This window comes from Ursus americanus, chromosome 12, assembly GCF_024610735.1.
Source record: "Ursus americanus isolate L20-20 chromosome 12, mUrsAme1.1.p, whole genome shotgun sequence".
Classification (NCBI taxonomy): domain Eukaryota; kingdom Metazoa; phylum Chordata; class Mammalia; order Carnivora; family Ursidae; genus Ursus; species Ursus americanus.
Genome location: NC_142138.1, coordinates 10,282,519 through 10,296,032, shown reverse-complemented (window position 1 = coordinate 10,296,032; position 13,514 = coordinate 10,282,519). Strand labels below are relative to the sequence as shown.

At 38.6% G+C, this 13,514-nt stretch overlaps 1 protein-coding gene across 2 annotated transcripts in view; it reads right to left on the bottom strand.

The window, feature by feature from the left end:
- ZYG11B (zyg-11 family member B, cell cycle regulator) overlaps window positions 1-13,039 on the bottom strand; it is an 85,697-nt gene extending 72,658 nt beyond the window's left edge. The window contains exons 1-2 of one of the 2 annotated variants that reach the window (XM_087865884.1): window positions 12,813-13,039; window positions 7,007-7,044 (exon numbers count right to left, since the gene is read on the bottom strand). In XM_087865884.1, coding sequence (XP_087722010.1) covers window positions 7,007-7,009 — 3 coding nt within the window. In that variant the 5' untranslated portion in view covers window positions 7,010-7,044; window positions 12,813-13,039. The remainder of the gene's footprint in view (window positions 1-7,006; window positions 7,045-12,812) is intronic. The other variant, XM_045799518.2, reaches the window with a different exon arrangement.
- Between the last annotated feature and the right edge of the window lie 475 nt (window positions 13,040-13,514).

The following is a 13,514-nucleotide window of genomic DNA, read 5'->3' as shown; positions in this document are numbered from 1 at the left end:
TAAATATGTTGTGGTGTATCTATAGAGAAGAACAAGGGAAAGAGATGAAATAAAAAAGGATAGAGGGTGATATATACTATCAAGGGTAGGGGGATGTGCCATAGAGGAACACACAGGGGAAAAAAATGGCAGTGGTCATGTTCTATTTCTTAAGTTGGGATGTCAGGTTTTCAGGTATTTGTTTATTGTTTCATGACTTACATAAATGTTTCATATGGCTTTCTGAATATATCAAATTATTAAAAATGGAAAAAAGACAAAAATGCAAATTAGTGGAAATGAAAAAAAGCTGTTTCTGCCTTTTTTTTTTAAAGATTTTATTTATGTATTTATTTGATATGAGGGGGAGGAGCAAGCACAAGCAGAGGGAGCAGCAGGCAGAGGGAGAAGCAGGCCACCCGCTGAGCAAGGAGTCTGATGTGGGGCTTGATCTCAGGACCCTGGGATCATGACCAGAGCCAAAGGCAGCCAGCCGCTTAACCGACTGAGCCACCCATGTGCCCATTTCTGCTTTTCAAATATTATAAGATAACCAAGAAACTGTCATTTTATCAAAGATGATATTTTTCAATATGTATATTCAAACTAAAATAGACATTTTTATTAGACTGAGTAACATTTTAATTTTGAATGAAAACATTTACATATATACACACACATACATATGCACACTTATTATTCCTAAATTGGCCATAATGTAACTTTTCACCACTGCTCTCACCCTTCCCCTACATAGTCTTACATTCCCCAGAGGTTTTAGCATCTGATAATGATGGACTGGGTTGCAAAGGAGTCTTGGGAGGATTTTCAGAGGAAAGGCAGAGGAGCAGCTATGATGTATAAGGGAAGCAGACAAGAAATAAAAAGATACTTTTGAGAAGCATATCTGTGAACTCTGTTCTACTTTACAATGTTCCAAAATTTGCAAATAGAGACTTAAAAGAGTTATTTCGAAATGACTTTTTGGCTGCGGAGGATTATGTTCCATGGATTATGACACTGCTGAGACTAGATATATAGGTCACAACTTAAACAGTTATATATATATATAAGCAATTAAAGAATTTCTCCTACTAGTAAAGGTAGGTGTATACACATCTCTTCTCTTCTGCTCCTGCCTTTAGATATCACAGAGCAAGGCCTTGAAGGAACAAAACAGAGGAAAAGGATGACTAAAATGAAAGGAGGTCAGAAGAGGTCTTGATATGACATTACCTAGGGGAGACACAGAAGGCTCCCAGATGTTGAAAAAAAGAAAGAGAGAGAGAAAATAGTAGGAATTTTCATCAATATACATCTGTCTGGCACTTCAGTTTATAAAGCCTTTTCAAAACAATCATGACGACTCTGTGAGTTATGGAGAATAGAAATTATTTCTGTTAGGAACCTGAGGTTTAGAGAAATGTTTACCAGTGGTACCCATGCTCCCTTTCTTTATATATGCCGTTCCCTCTTCCTAGGATGCCCTTCTGCATTTGTCCATGTATCAAATTCCTATTCATACTACAAGAGCCAGTATCTATGTCCACTCCTCTATGATGTCCCTCATATACCAAAACACAGGCAGATATAATCACACTACACTTTGTATAGAGTTCTATTACAGTTAATCTACTTTTGCTTACATGGCTGACTCCCCCTCTAGACTATGAGTCAAGAAAAGTAGTTCTCAAAATTTTTTTTTTCCTGTGGCCCACTTAGGTGAGGCAAAAAACTTCATAGCCTACCCATCCCTCTGGTTCCCAAGTTCCAGCTGGAAAGAGTGTTAACAATGAAGTATCATTACAAAGAAATTTTATAAATATCTGGTTTAACAACAAGAAAATGAATATTTCCTATTTCATTAACAACACTGTCAAAGTCTATATTTGGAAAGATTTTTGTCAAAAATATTACTAATGCAAATATACATCATCACCATACACTAGATTAACAAAATAAAACAAATGATATCAATAATAAAGCTAAATTAATGACAATTCATAATTAAGATACAAAACTAGCAACCATAAAAAAAAACTACCAACTCAAGACAACACTGCTGATGCACTGATTACAAAGCTCTCTTCCAAGAAATTACAGGAATTCCAAAAAGCTACATTTGTACACATGTAGTAGGAGCTTTGTAATACTTTCAAATGTCAGACTTCTTCATAAAAGACTAGAGCCTTCAATAAACTCGTAATCTGCTAACTTTAGCTTTCTGATTACTAAATTGTAGTAATTCTTAGTAACTAAGTAGTTCTCTAGTATGGAGCCTTTAGTTTACAAAAATTAACGCCTGGGGAACTACATCATTTACCAGCCCCTAGGAGTTAGGAAAGGAGTTTTAGAACAGTTCATCATCTATCAGAAGGAATTCAATGTCTCAAATACTGAAAATGACTGGGGTTGAGACCCACGCCCTATCCATTTTTGTGTCCCCTACTCTGGTACAGAGCAAATGAGTGGTGTCTACTGAGTATGTGACTAAATGAACTACCTATAAGCAGATTCCCTGCTTTTACACTCGGAACTGAAGCCCCATAAAATGTACCCAATAAATTATTTCTTGAATGAGTTAGTAAATTACTAGATTGTAACTTGTCTCAAAATTCATTTTATTTCTCCTATTGACACTACTTCAGGAAATAGCTGATATAAAAAGTATTAAAATTGCTTTAATTCCTCAAGATAGACCTTGTGGGTTTCAGGATCACTGAATATTGAGGTCTCTCTTTTGGTTAATTATAAGGAAAAATATACTTCATGGATGATGCTGGTAACAATGTCTTACAGTAAACAAAGCAAGCTCATATCCTTTATTTCATTTGATACAATAATCTTATGAAATGAAAGGAGAAATATTACAAATTTCATTTTACAGATAAGGAAGCTGAGCCACAAAAATAAAGTGCTTTTCCCAGAGGCACTGTGGTTAATAGGAAGAATACTGGACCTAGATTTGAATTCTAGGTGTTACTACACTACAAAGTATCTAGCTTTTCTGACCTTTAGTTCTGTCCTCAGTAGAATAGGGATAATACTGCTACTTACTTCATGATGCTATTGTCAGGATGAAGTGAGAAAGTATGTTTAAAACCTGATCAGCACAATGCCTGATAGGGTAATTACTCAGTAAATATTCCCTTCCTACTAGCAATGACCTCACACAAGTAATATAAACTTAAGTTTCAGACACATAAGACAGCAGGTTCATGGTTGTAAATTCTCAAGGGAGACTATTCCCATCCAGAGTCCATATCAGGACAATTAAGCTTGTCTCCCTACACCTCCAGGGTGTAGGCATTTTAGGATCCTGGCTTTTTGTAATTGGCTCAGTTCTAACTCATGTGAATCAGGCTCAAAATCTCATTTCCTACCTGAAATATTCCTAAACCTGACAAACCCTCCCAAAGAAGACAAATGGCTCTGATAGTGCCCCCCCCCCTTTTTTTGGTATACCCGGATGATTTTTTTTCTTAAGACTGGGCCAGAAACCAGTGACTACAAAGATTACAAACTTGATAATTTTATGATTAAAAATAGTTTATTGACATCTCTCTGGAGGATTGTGTAATACTGTTCTGAAAAGTGGTGGTTTGGGAGGCACCTGGGTGGCTCAGTCGTTAAGCGTCTGCCTTCAGCTCAGGTCATGATCCCAGCGTCCTGGGATCAAGCCTGTGGGGAAACTGCTTCTCCCTCTCACACTCCCCCTGCTTGTGTTCCCTCTCTTGCTGTCTCTCTCTGTCCAATAAATAAATAAAATGTTAAAAAAAAAAAAGAAGAAGAAGAAAAGTGGTGGTTTGGGAGTCAGCCTGCCTAAAGTGCCAGCTCTACGACTTACAAAATGATATAATCTTAGGCAGAGTACCTAATCTCCCTGCACCTCAGTTTTATGATCTATAAAATGCAGACAATAACAGTATTTACATCATAAGATTATTGTCAGAATTAAATAAATTCTAAGTGTAAACCACTTAGAACAGTGACTGATGTAACAGCCCAGTAGATACTACCTCTTATTATAGAATATAAACTCTACAGAACAAAACTGTGTTTTGTTCACTGATATATTCCCAGAGCCTAAAATAATACGTACTACATAGTGGGCACTAAATGTTTATTGAACGAACAGAAGAACATTCAAGCACAAATTTATTGTTAGGTGTATTTAAAATACTTTTGCGCCTAGATAAAAAGACTATCTATCCATAAAGAAATATCAAGTCCTAAGGCTAGCCCTGAAATTAAAGCGTGGAAATGAAAGGCAGACAAGTATCATGAGTTCATGAGTATAAGAAACTTCAGATATTGGACAATCTTTGACTCCTCATTTTAGTAGTACTCCATGGGAAACCTCTTCTAAGTTCATTAGTTTTGGGTTTTTTGGTTTTTGTATTTTCTACTACTGATTCAACCAAGTCAGATTTCTAGCAATAAACATCTAAGATAACCTTAGATATGATCTAAACCCTTTATCTTCTCCTTCCCCAAACATTATCATTTTACAAATGAAGAAGAAGGTCAAGAAGGTAATACCAAGGGCACAGATATATTGTGTTCGAGGGTACAGATATATCAAACTATTTGGAATGGACTAGGGGGACTTACTTTTCTTTTTTAAAAACCATCAACTACTCCTTAAAGATCCCTAGATGCCAGATAAAAACGCAGATAAGGCAAGCTTCTTGCATGTATCACTGCAAGGCCTGGCCAGTGTGGCAAACAGCTATACGCTAAAGGGCAAGGAGCCAGAGTTCTATCTAAAAAAGATCAAGGTAAATAAATCCCCTTCTTTCCACCTTAACTCATGTAATAAAACAACCTAAGAAACAAAACAAAAACTCAGGTCAGTAATCACTGTACATATGATCATAGGAATCGTGAACTCAAAGAGATACTTCAGCATTATTTTTCTCTTAACTGCTAGCATGAGTTTTGAAATATAATATGGTAAACAGAGAAGCCAGGTTAATAATGGAAAGAACACTGGGCTTGCAGTCAGTGCTGGCTCTACTACTTACTAGCTGTGTGATCTTAGGAAAATAAATTAACTTCTCAGTTTTCTTATCTGTAAAATTGTTGCTAAACTTCTATGTTGACTACTTTACAAAATGGTGATGAAGAATAAATGAGATGTGTATATGAAAATGCCTTTAAAATACTAAAGTACTATGCAAGTATTACCATAACCAAAATTTTTTGGTGTGAAAAGCTGGGTAATATATTCACGGACGTAAGAGTTCATGTGCCCTGATCCCACAGTACCATAGCTAATAGAATATATCTACTATAATAATTTACCTTTAACTTCCTAGAATCTTAAGAGGTGGAAGGGATCACAGAGAAGATTCAATACAACATTTTCATTTTAGGGATTTTTAAACGGAGGCATAGAGAGGTAAAACGATTTGCCAAAGGTTACAAGTTCTACAAAAAGAAAAAAACTGATATTATATAACCAAGAACATTCAAACTTTAAAAATGTCCTTAGAAAAGGAGAATATGACATTGCACAGGCATTAAGATGCTGGAGAGCTAAGAAAAATGTTTGTACAAGGGAGAACTAGAGATAGGAAAAAAGAAAAAACAGAAGATCTTTATACAGAGCTAACAAAATGTTTAAATAATTAACCACTCCTCTAGATTTACAAGTAACTCATTCTTTACTATCTGTGTTTAAATATTCTATTCTCTGGAAGGACATCTCCACAAATTATAGACAAATAATTTGAAAGTGTTTATACAAAAAGACATTGCTTAGCAATCCATCGTGAAATCATTTGGCTTCCTCCCCAATTCTTCCTGCTGAAATGTTCTAGACAAAAACATACATATATTCCAGGTCAAAAGTATCACTTGGGCTAGTAAGAGAAAAACTATCTGATCCAACACTTCTTGCCCACCAAACCTCTTTTTCCCCTCAGGGCACCTACACAGAGTATTCATCTTTTTTCCCATCTTTCATAACTCACATCTCAGTTAACACTACCTTATCATGTTCTCCACAAAGTGCACAGACTCTTTTACTGAACAAATATTTATCTACTTACTATGTCTCACGCATTATGCTAAGTGCTCAAAACATGAAGTTGAAAAAACACAGTACTGTCCTTGTCCTCAGAGAGCTCGCAATATGGAGAGACAGCCACCTTCCTTAACCAACAATGTCAAGTACAGGAGAGAGAGAAAAGAGTAAGTAAGCCAAGGCTGCCTGGAGGTAAGTGAAGGCTTCACAAAGGAAATAGGCCTTAAGGGGATGCTGAAGGCTTAAAAGTCAAGAAGGGAGACAGCATTCTAGACAAAAGGATCAGTGTAAGCAAAACTTAGAGCCACAAAAAACTCATAATGTGTGCTCAGTATTACTGAGCATAAAATGCAAAGACTTTTCTCATAAAATAATCAGATCATTGGATTAAAAAGGTCCTAGTATACTATGCAAAACACATTCATTTAGCAACTATTTGCTGAGCCCCTACTATGTGCTAGACACTGCCAACTACATACGATATAGATCTTTGTAGACCCATTGTTGTCCACATATATGGTTACCACCTCAGTTGTGCAGTACAACCTGTGTGGCCCTAGCAACCCTATAAGACCGCTATAAACTAGTGGGACCCTAACTGCAGATTCCTTAAGTACGGTAGAGTCCACAAATTCACACAAGTATGCTCTGTATACAATAAAATTTTGAAATAGACACTATTTTCAATGCTGTTAAAATTAAAAGTGCAGTATCATTTTAAAAGTTAAAAATAGAACTACCCTGTGATCCGGCTATCACACTACTGAGTATTTACCCAAAGAACACAAAAACACTAATTCAAAGGGATACATGCACCCCACACTTATAGCAGCATTATTTACAATAGCCAAGACAGGGAAGCAGCCCAAGTGTCCATCAATTGATGAATGGATAAGGTAAGATGTGATATGTATACATGCACGCATGCGTGCGCACACACACGCGCATACACACACCAGAATACTACTCATCCATAAAAAAGGAACAAAATCTCACCATTTACAACGACATGGAGAGAGCTAGAGAGTATAATGCTAAGTGAAATAAGTGAGACAGAGAAAGATGAGTATCAAATGATTTCACTCATGTGAAATTTAAGAAGCAAAACAAAAAAGCAAAGGAAAAAAACAAGAGAAAGAGAGAGTCAAAGCAAGAAACAGACTTTTAATTACAGAGAACAATCTGATGATTACCAGAGGGGAGGGGATGGGGGTATGGGTTAAATAGGTGATGGAAATTAAGGAGTGTACTTGGTGTGATGAGCATCAGGTGATACACGGGAATTGTTGAATTACTATATTGTACACCTAAAATTAACCTAACACTGTCTATTAACTAACTGGAATTAAAATGAAAACCTAAAAACAAAACAAAAAAACTACAAAGAAATGCAGTGATAGTTATATCCAATTTGACTTTTCATTTATTGGAAATGAACTATTTATACTTCCAGTATTTTATTTGTGGAGACAGGCTTACAAGTAGCAGCATGCAACCATTCCTTTTGTCATTTAAAAATAAAACAGAACAATTAAAAAACTTTTTGATTTTTCAGGTACAAAAATGCAAGAGTTCCAAATTTAAGGTTAAAAAGTCAGTTCTTACCTATTTTGATGCCGTAAACATGATTTCGATCTACGCTGTAATATATACTCATTTGAAAATATGACAAATAATGCTTTATCTTATGTTAATGTGTCATTTGTTAAACAGGAAAAGGCTGAAATTTGTTTTAATATATTTTGTTCAATATATTATTAAGTAATCTAAAAATAAAGTACATTTTACTTAAAATTATTCCCTAGGGGCGCCTGGGTGGCACAGCGGTTAAGTGTCTGCCTTCGGCTCAGGGCGTGATCCCAGTGTTCTGGGATCGAGCCCCACATCAGGCTCCTCCGCTATGAGCCTGCTTCTTCCTCTCCCACTCCCCCTGCTTGTGTTCCCTCTCTCGCTGGCTGTCTCTATCTCTGTCAAATAAATAAATAAAATCTTAAAAAAAATAATAATAATAAAATAAAATAAAATTATTCCCTATACCACACAAAATTATTTTAAAAAAATGAGATTGGGAAGTGCTGATTCTTTTTACGTGACCTAATATATGGCCTTTGGGAGACCTACTATTTGTAAATAAAGGACTTTGGTACGTAAATTTACTTTCATATTCTCATAAATCCCTAACAGCAACATATATGAAAACTGAGTCCCAGTGAGCAAAATTGCAAAGCTATTAGTGATTCTGTGCTTCTTTTACAACTCCATAGTAATGCCTCTATAGAAAATTCACTTAGCCAAAAAGTGGTGTACTCTGGCACCACTCTAACTTCGTATTTTATTTCCTTATATTCTCCTTCCTCCAGTTTAAATCACCACCACCATAACAAGCTTAGGGTGAAAATTCACACACTTATTTTCACCTAGACTAGTGCAATAGCTCTTTCCACACCAAAACATGTTTCATACTGATTTAGAGTGATAATCTTCAAAATCTCTTAATTATGATATTCCTTCACACAAGAAAACCTTTCAAGGTACTCTGGGTCTTTACAGTGAGGCCAAAACTCCTAAGTGTATAACTCAAGGTCCTCCACAATCTAACCCTAGGCTCACCTAGTCTCATCCTCTCCTGCATCCTCAATACTAGAGCCACCCATTTCCCAGAATACATCATGCCTGCTTAGGTCCCAGTTTTTATGCTCAAGCTGGTCCCTTTGCCAAGAATGGCCTTCCTTCCCAAACTCTTATCCAATAAAACCCCACTTGTTAAAACCCCCAATTCAAATGTCCCTTTTTCAACAATGCCTCCCTGAATTTCTGAGCATCCCCAAAGTCATTTATTCATTTAACAAATATTTATTGAGCACTTACAATGCACCAGGAGGCTGTATGTAGTGTTAAAGATACAACGGTGAGCCAAACAAACGTGGTTTCTACCTTCACAGAGCTAGTATATTTCTCATTGCGTTGCTATGAAGATTAAATGAGATAAAATATATAAAGCACTTAAAACGGCACTTAAAATTCACAGTCATGTTCAATAAATATTAGCCTAACATACTATTTAAAATAGTTGCCACACAGTCATATACCTTTGACTCTTAAACAACACAGGTCTGAATTGTGTGGGTCTAATTATACACAGATTTTTACAGTATGGTACTGTAAATGTATTTTCTCTTCCTTATGATTTTCTTAGCAACATTTCTTCTCTATCTTATTATATGAATACAGTTCATAACGCATACAACATACAAAGTATGCATTAATTATTTATGTTTTTGGTAAGGCTTCAGGTCAACCGTAGGCTATTAGTAGTTAAGTTTTTGGGGAGATAAGTTATACTGGGATTTTTTTTTTTTTTTTTAGATTTTTTTTTATTTATTTGACGGAGAGAGAGACAGGCAGCGAGAGAGGGAACACAGGCAGGGGGAGCGGGAGAGGAAGAAGCAGGCTCCCAGCGGAGAAGCGCGATGTGGGGCTCGATCCTAGGACTCCGCGATCACACCCCGAGACGAAGGCAGACGCTCAACGACTGAGCCACCCTGGCGCCCCTATACTGGGATTTTTGACTGCACAGAGGTTGATGCCCTTAACCCTGGCAATGTTCAAGGGTTAATTATACAATGTCACTTTATACTTTACTTGATTTCTTTCTTTTTAGCATTTATAACTGCTTCTCATTATAATTACAATTGATATGTATTCTATGAAAGAGGGTTACATAATAGAGGGGGTGTGACTTAGGGGTTTTTTTAAGGTGTAAGCAAGGCAGATGAGGTTTCCCTGAGTTCCTTTAGCTGAGACCTTCAGGATATGCAGTGTTAAGCAGGCAAGAGAGAAGTACCACCATGGGTCATTCACTGTGCCAGTCTTCCTATCTGGTTTTCCACAATACAATTCCTATAATTTAATCTTTCAGTTTCCTTCCTAAAAGTAAAATTCTGAGAAGCCAGCCCTGACTATCCCATACCATGATCCCACAACTTTTCCTTTCTTAGCACGCTTTGCATTTAAAATTACTCTTTTTGCTGGATGTCTAGACTGTCCACACACACAATATACAAAAAGTCAGGGACCATTATCTGTATTATTTGTAATATCCCCAGTGCCAACACAGTCAGTGGCACTCAAAAAAAATTAAGAATAAAAAGTAAGAACTAGGGGCGCCTGGGTGGCTCAGTCGGTTGAGCATCAGACTCGCTTTAGGCTCAGGTCATGATGTCGTGGTCGTGGGATTGAGCTCCGCGTAGGGCTCTGAGCTCAGCGTGGAGCCTGCTACAGTTTCTCCCTCTCTCTCTCTCCTTCCCGTTCACTCTCTCTCTCTCTCAAATAAATAAATAAAATTTTTAAAAAAGTAAAAATTACATCTTAAACCTGTGGTTCTCAAAGTACTGGTCATAGAACAGGAAGATCAGAATGACATGAGTACTTGTTAGAAATGCAAACTATGAGGCCCTACTCCAACGTAATAAACTCAGGAAGTGGTGGCACAAATCCTCCGGCTGATTCTGATTTATGGTAAAGTCTGAGAACCCTTGTTTTAGACATCTTAACTATTCACAACACAACAATGAAAATTTTGAAAAATATAAAATACAAAGCTTTATAATAATGTTTAACTCTATTTGCTGAGTGCCTACTACATATGTTGTACGAGGAAACAGACTAGCCTCTACCGGTTAATTCTTAGCTCATAATAAGTAATATATTGCATTCTCTTCACTTCTCGCAGACATACACTCTTACTCTGCATGTATGTGTTTTACCAAGTAAAGAAAATCAAGTTAGCTGCAGACAAAGTCAAAATTATACTCATGCCTAATATATCTTTCTAGTCACATTTCTTACTATACATTCTCATTTCCTCATCTCTCCATGCTAAATAAAGGTAATCTACCTACAATACATCCTAATTACTTTCTACTCACATTCACAACAAAGCATTCTTTGCCTTCCCAAAATGATCTATATAAATCATATTCATCTTTCAGTACCAGCTCAAATGACACCTTTAGGTCCTAAATACTCAGAAAGAGCTTAAATCTTCTCCCTTTGTACTCATAATTTCATTCTCAGTGAGAGGGCCAATGCTTCCAAAAACCTAGAAATCTTGTGTCTTAGGCAGGACAGCTTACTTTATTCTAAAGAGATCATTGCATCTTACTAAATTTATTTTTTGCACCAAAAAAAAAAAATTCTCCTGAACTCACTCTTTCTATGTAGTCCTCTAGTTGTCTCAAATCTCAGTTTAAGATCATACTTGTCTGATAGGAAAATGAGACCAAAAGTGAATCATTCAAGCACACATATGGCCTGGGCACTGGGAATAATAGGAATAAGTAGGCACAGCTTCTGCTGCCTAGAACACATTTCAGGGGGAGAAACAGGTTACCACACAAAGGTGGTGTGATGGTTTGGGTATGTGAAGAGTTGTTGTCGAGGTAGACACAGAAGAACCACCGAAAGATGCAGTGAGTTAGGGAAAGTTCACAAATTAAATGATTTTATAATAAGCCACTTTCCTAAAAAATGAATGGGGTAAAAACAAAAACTGACTAACCTCCTAGAGCATGATTACCAGGACTTAGTATTGACTAGAGTATCTTATTCCCCCCAGAGACCAAAATTTAGATTGCTGATATGATCAGCAATGTGTTTATTAAATGTACTGCAAACCATGTGTAACCCAACTCAATGAAAAACCAACTGAAGCCTCAACTTATTTTGAAACAGGAAGGAGAAAATTTGCAAATATTAAGGGTCTCTCAACTAAAGGCAGAGAGGACAAAACAAACGATGGTATTAGAAGGTACTAAAGAGACTGGCATAATCTGATGGCCAACCCTATTTTCAGTCTTCAGATGCCCTGGTCTCTGCCTCCAAACAAAAACAAATCGTTTGTTCTGAGTAATAGTTAAGCCTGCAAACAAATATTTTTAAATTTCCCAAGCTATATGTACCTCCACATTAAAAGACACTCAAAATAAAAATACGTTTCAAAACATGTGTAATTATTTGTAAAAGGCTAGGTATCTCAAAAGGTCATAGGACGGATGCGGGCTGTTACCCCATGCTTCACTCCAAAACACACTATCACCCAGGTTTTGCAATAACACTAGGCAATAAGGCGTCCAGGCTCTCGCCAATACTCCCCATCTCCCCCTTCCCCTCTACAAAATAGAAAAAGAAGAAAGCCTACAAATCCCTATCTGCCCGCCCCACTGTTCCTGGGAAGCAATCGCCCTCAAATTGTTCCTGCATAGACCCCTGAAGCCTTAGAAGGAAATGGGGACAGCTGTGAGAGCGGGGGAGAAAGGACATCCGATTAAGGGGGAGAGGAAATGTGACTGGTAGAGGACGAAGGGGAGAAAGGATACGGAGAGGAAGGGGCAGTGGAGATAAAATGATGAAAGGGTGTAAGAAGCGAGAGCAAAGAGCAGGAGCGAAAAATAGGGAGGAAGAAGCGAGGAACAAAAATCCCCAAAGAGAAAAAAGCAAAATGGTAGAAGAGAAAAGGAAGGTCGGGTTAAAGGACGAGGAGGGGGCGGCAAAGGGGAACGCGAAAGAAGCTGTCACTGGGGGTGATAAAAAAGGGTGTCACCGGGAAGGAGAGCTGGGGGGGAGGGATGTCACACCAGCAGGTGGACGGGGAACGGGGAAAAGGAGAAGCCAGGCGTCGAGAGGGAGTAACAAGGGGGTGAGATAAAGGCAGGGGGCAGAGGGGGCACCGAGCTAGGGAGGGGCAGGCCGCGGGGGCTAGGGTGGCGTGTGGCTGCGGCTGAGGCAGGCCTCGTTCCCTCACCATGGCTGCGCCGGCCTGGTCCTCGGGCATGCAGCCTCTGTCCTGGGTTCGGCGGCGGGCCGGGCCTGAGCCCGCCCCCAGGCTGAGCCGGCGCGGGGGCTCCAGGAGGCTCCGGGAAGCGGCGGCTCCGGGCTTGGCCCAGGCCTCGGCCTCCTTCCCTCAGAAGCTGGAAGTGCAGCAGCCGCAGCCGCAGCCGCAGCCCGATCCGGAGCGCAGACTCCGCCCCCGCGAGGCCCCGCCCCTCACTGGCGAGCGGCGTTTGGACCCGCCTCCGCCCTCACTGCGCAGACTCAGTCGAGGTGTTGCGACCGCGCGCTTGACCTCTGGGTTCTGCCCCTTGCCAGGCCCTTAAAGGAGCCACACCCCCTCAAATCCTAGTTTCCCTCTAAAAATAAAAGCTTTAGATATTACATCATAACAAGAGATTGGAGCACTCACTCCTTTCAGTAATTTATAGGCCCTTGCGTTTCCGGTTCATTGTCATTCCGTTACCATTGTCATAATTCTTGGTGATTTCCATTCTCTTAATTTCTTTCAATGCCCTCAAATCTCAGGTTCCTCTCCACTAGGGATCACCCTTGCCTCAGCCTCTCATTTCCATGCTCTTATCTTAGATCTCATTACCAGTAATTGTAACCCCTGTATAATCTCAATTTTAATCATCCAACTCTCCCATCACAACCCCTTTCATTTCTAGCTGTC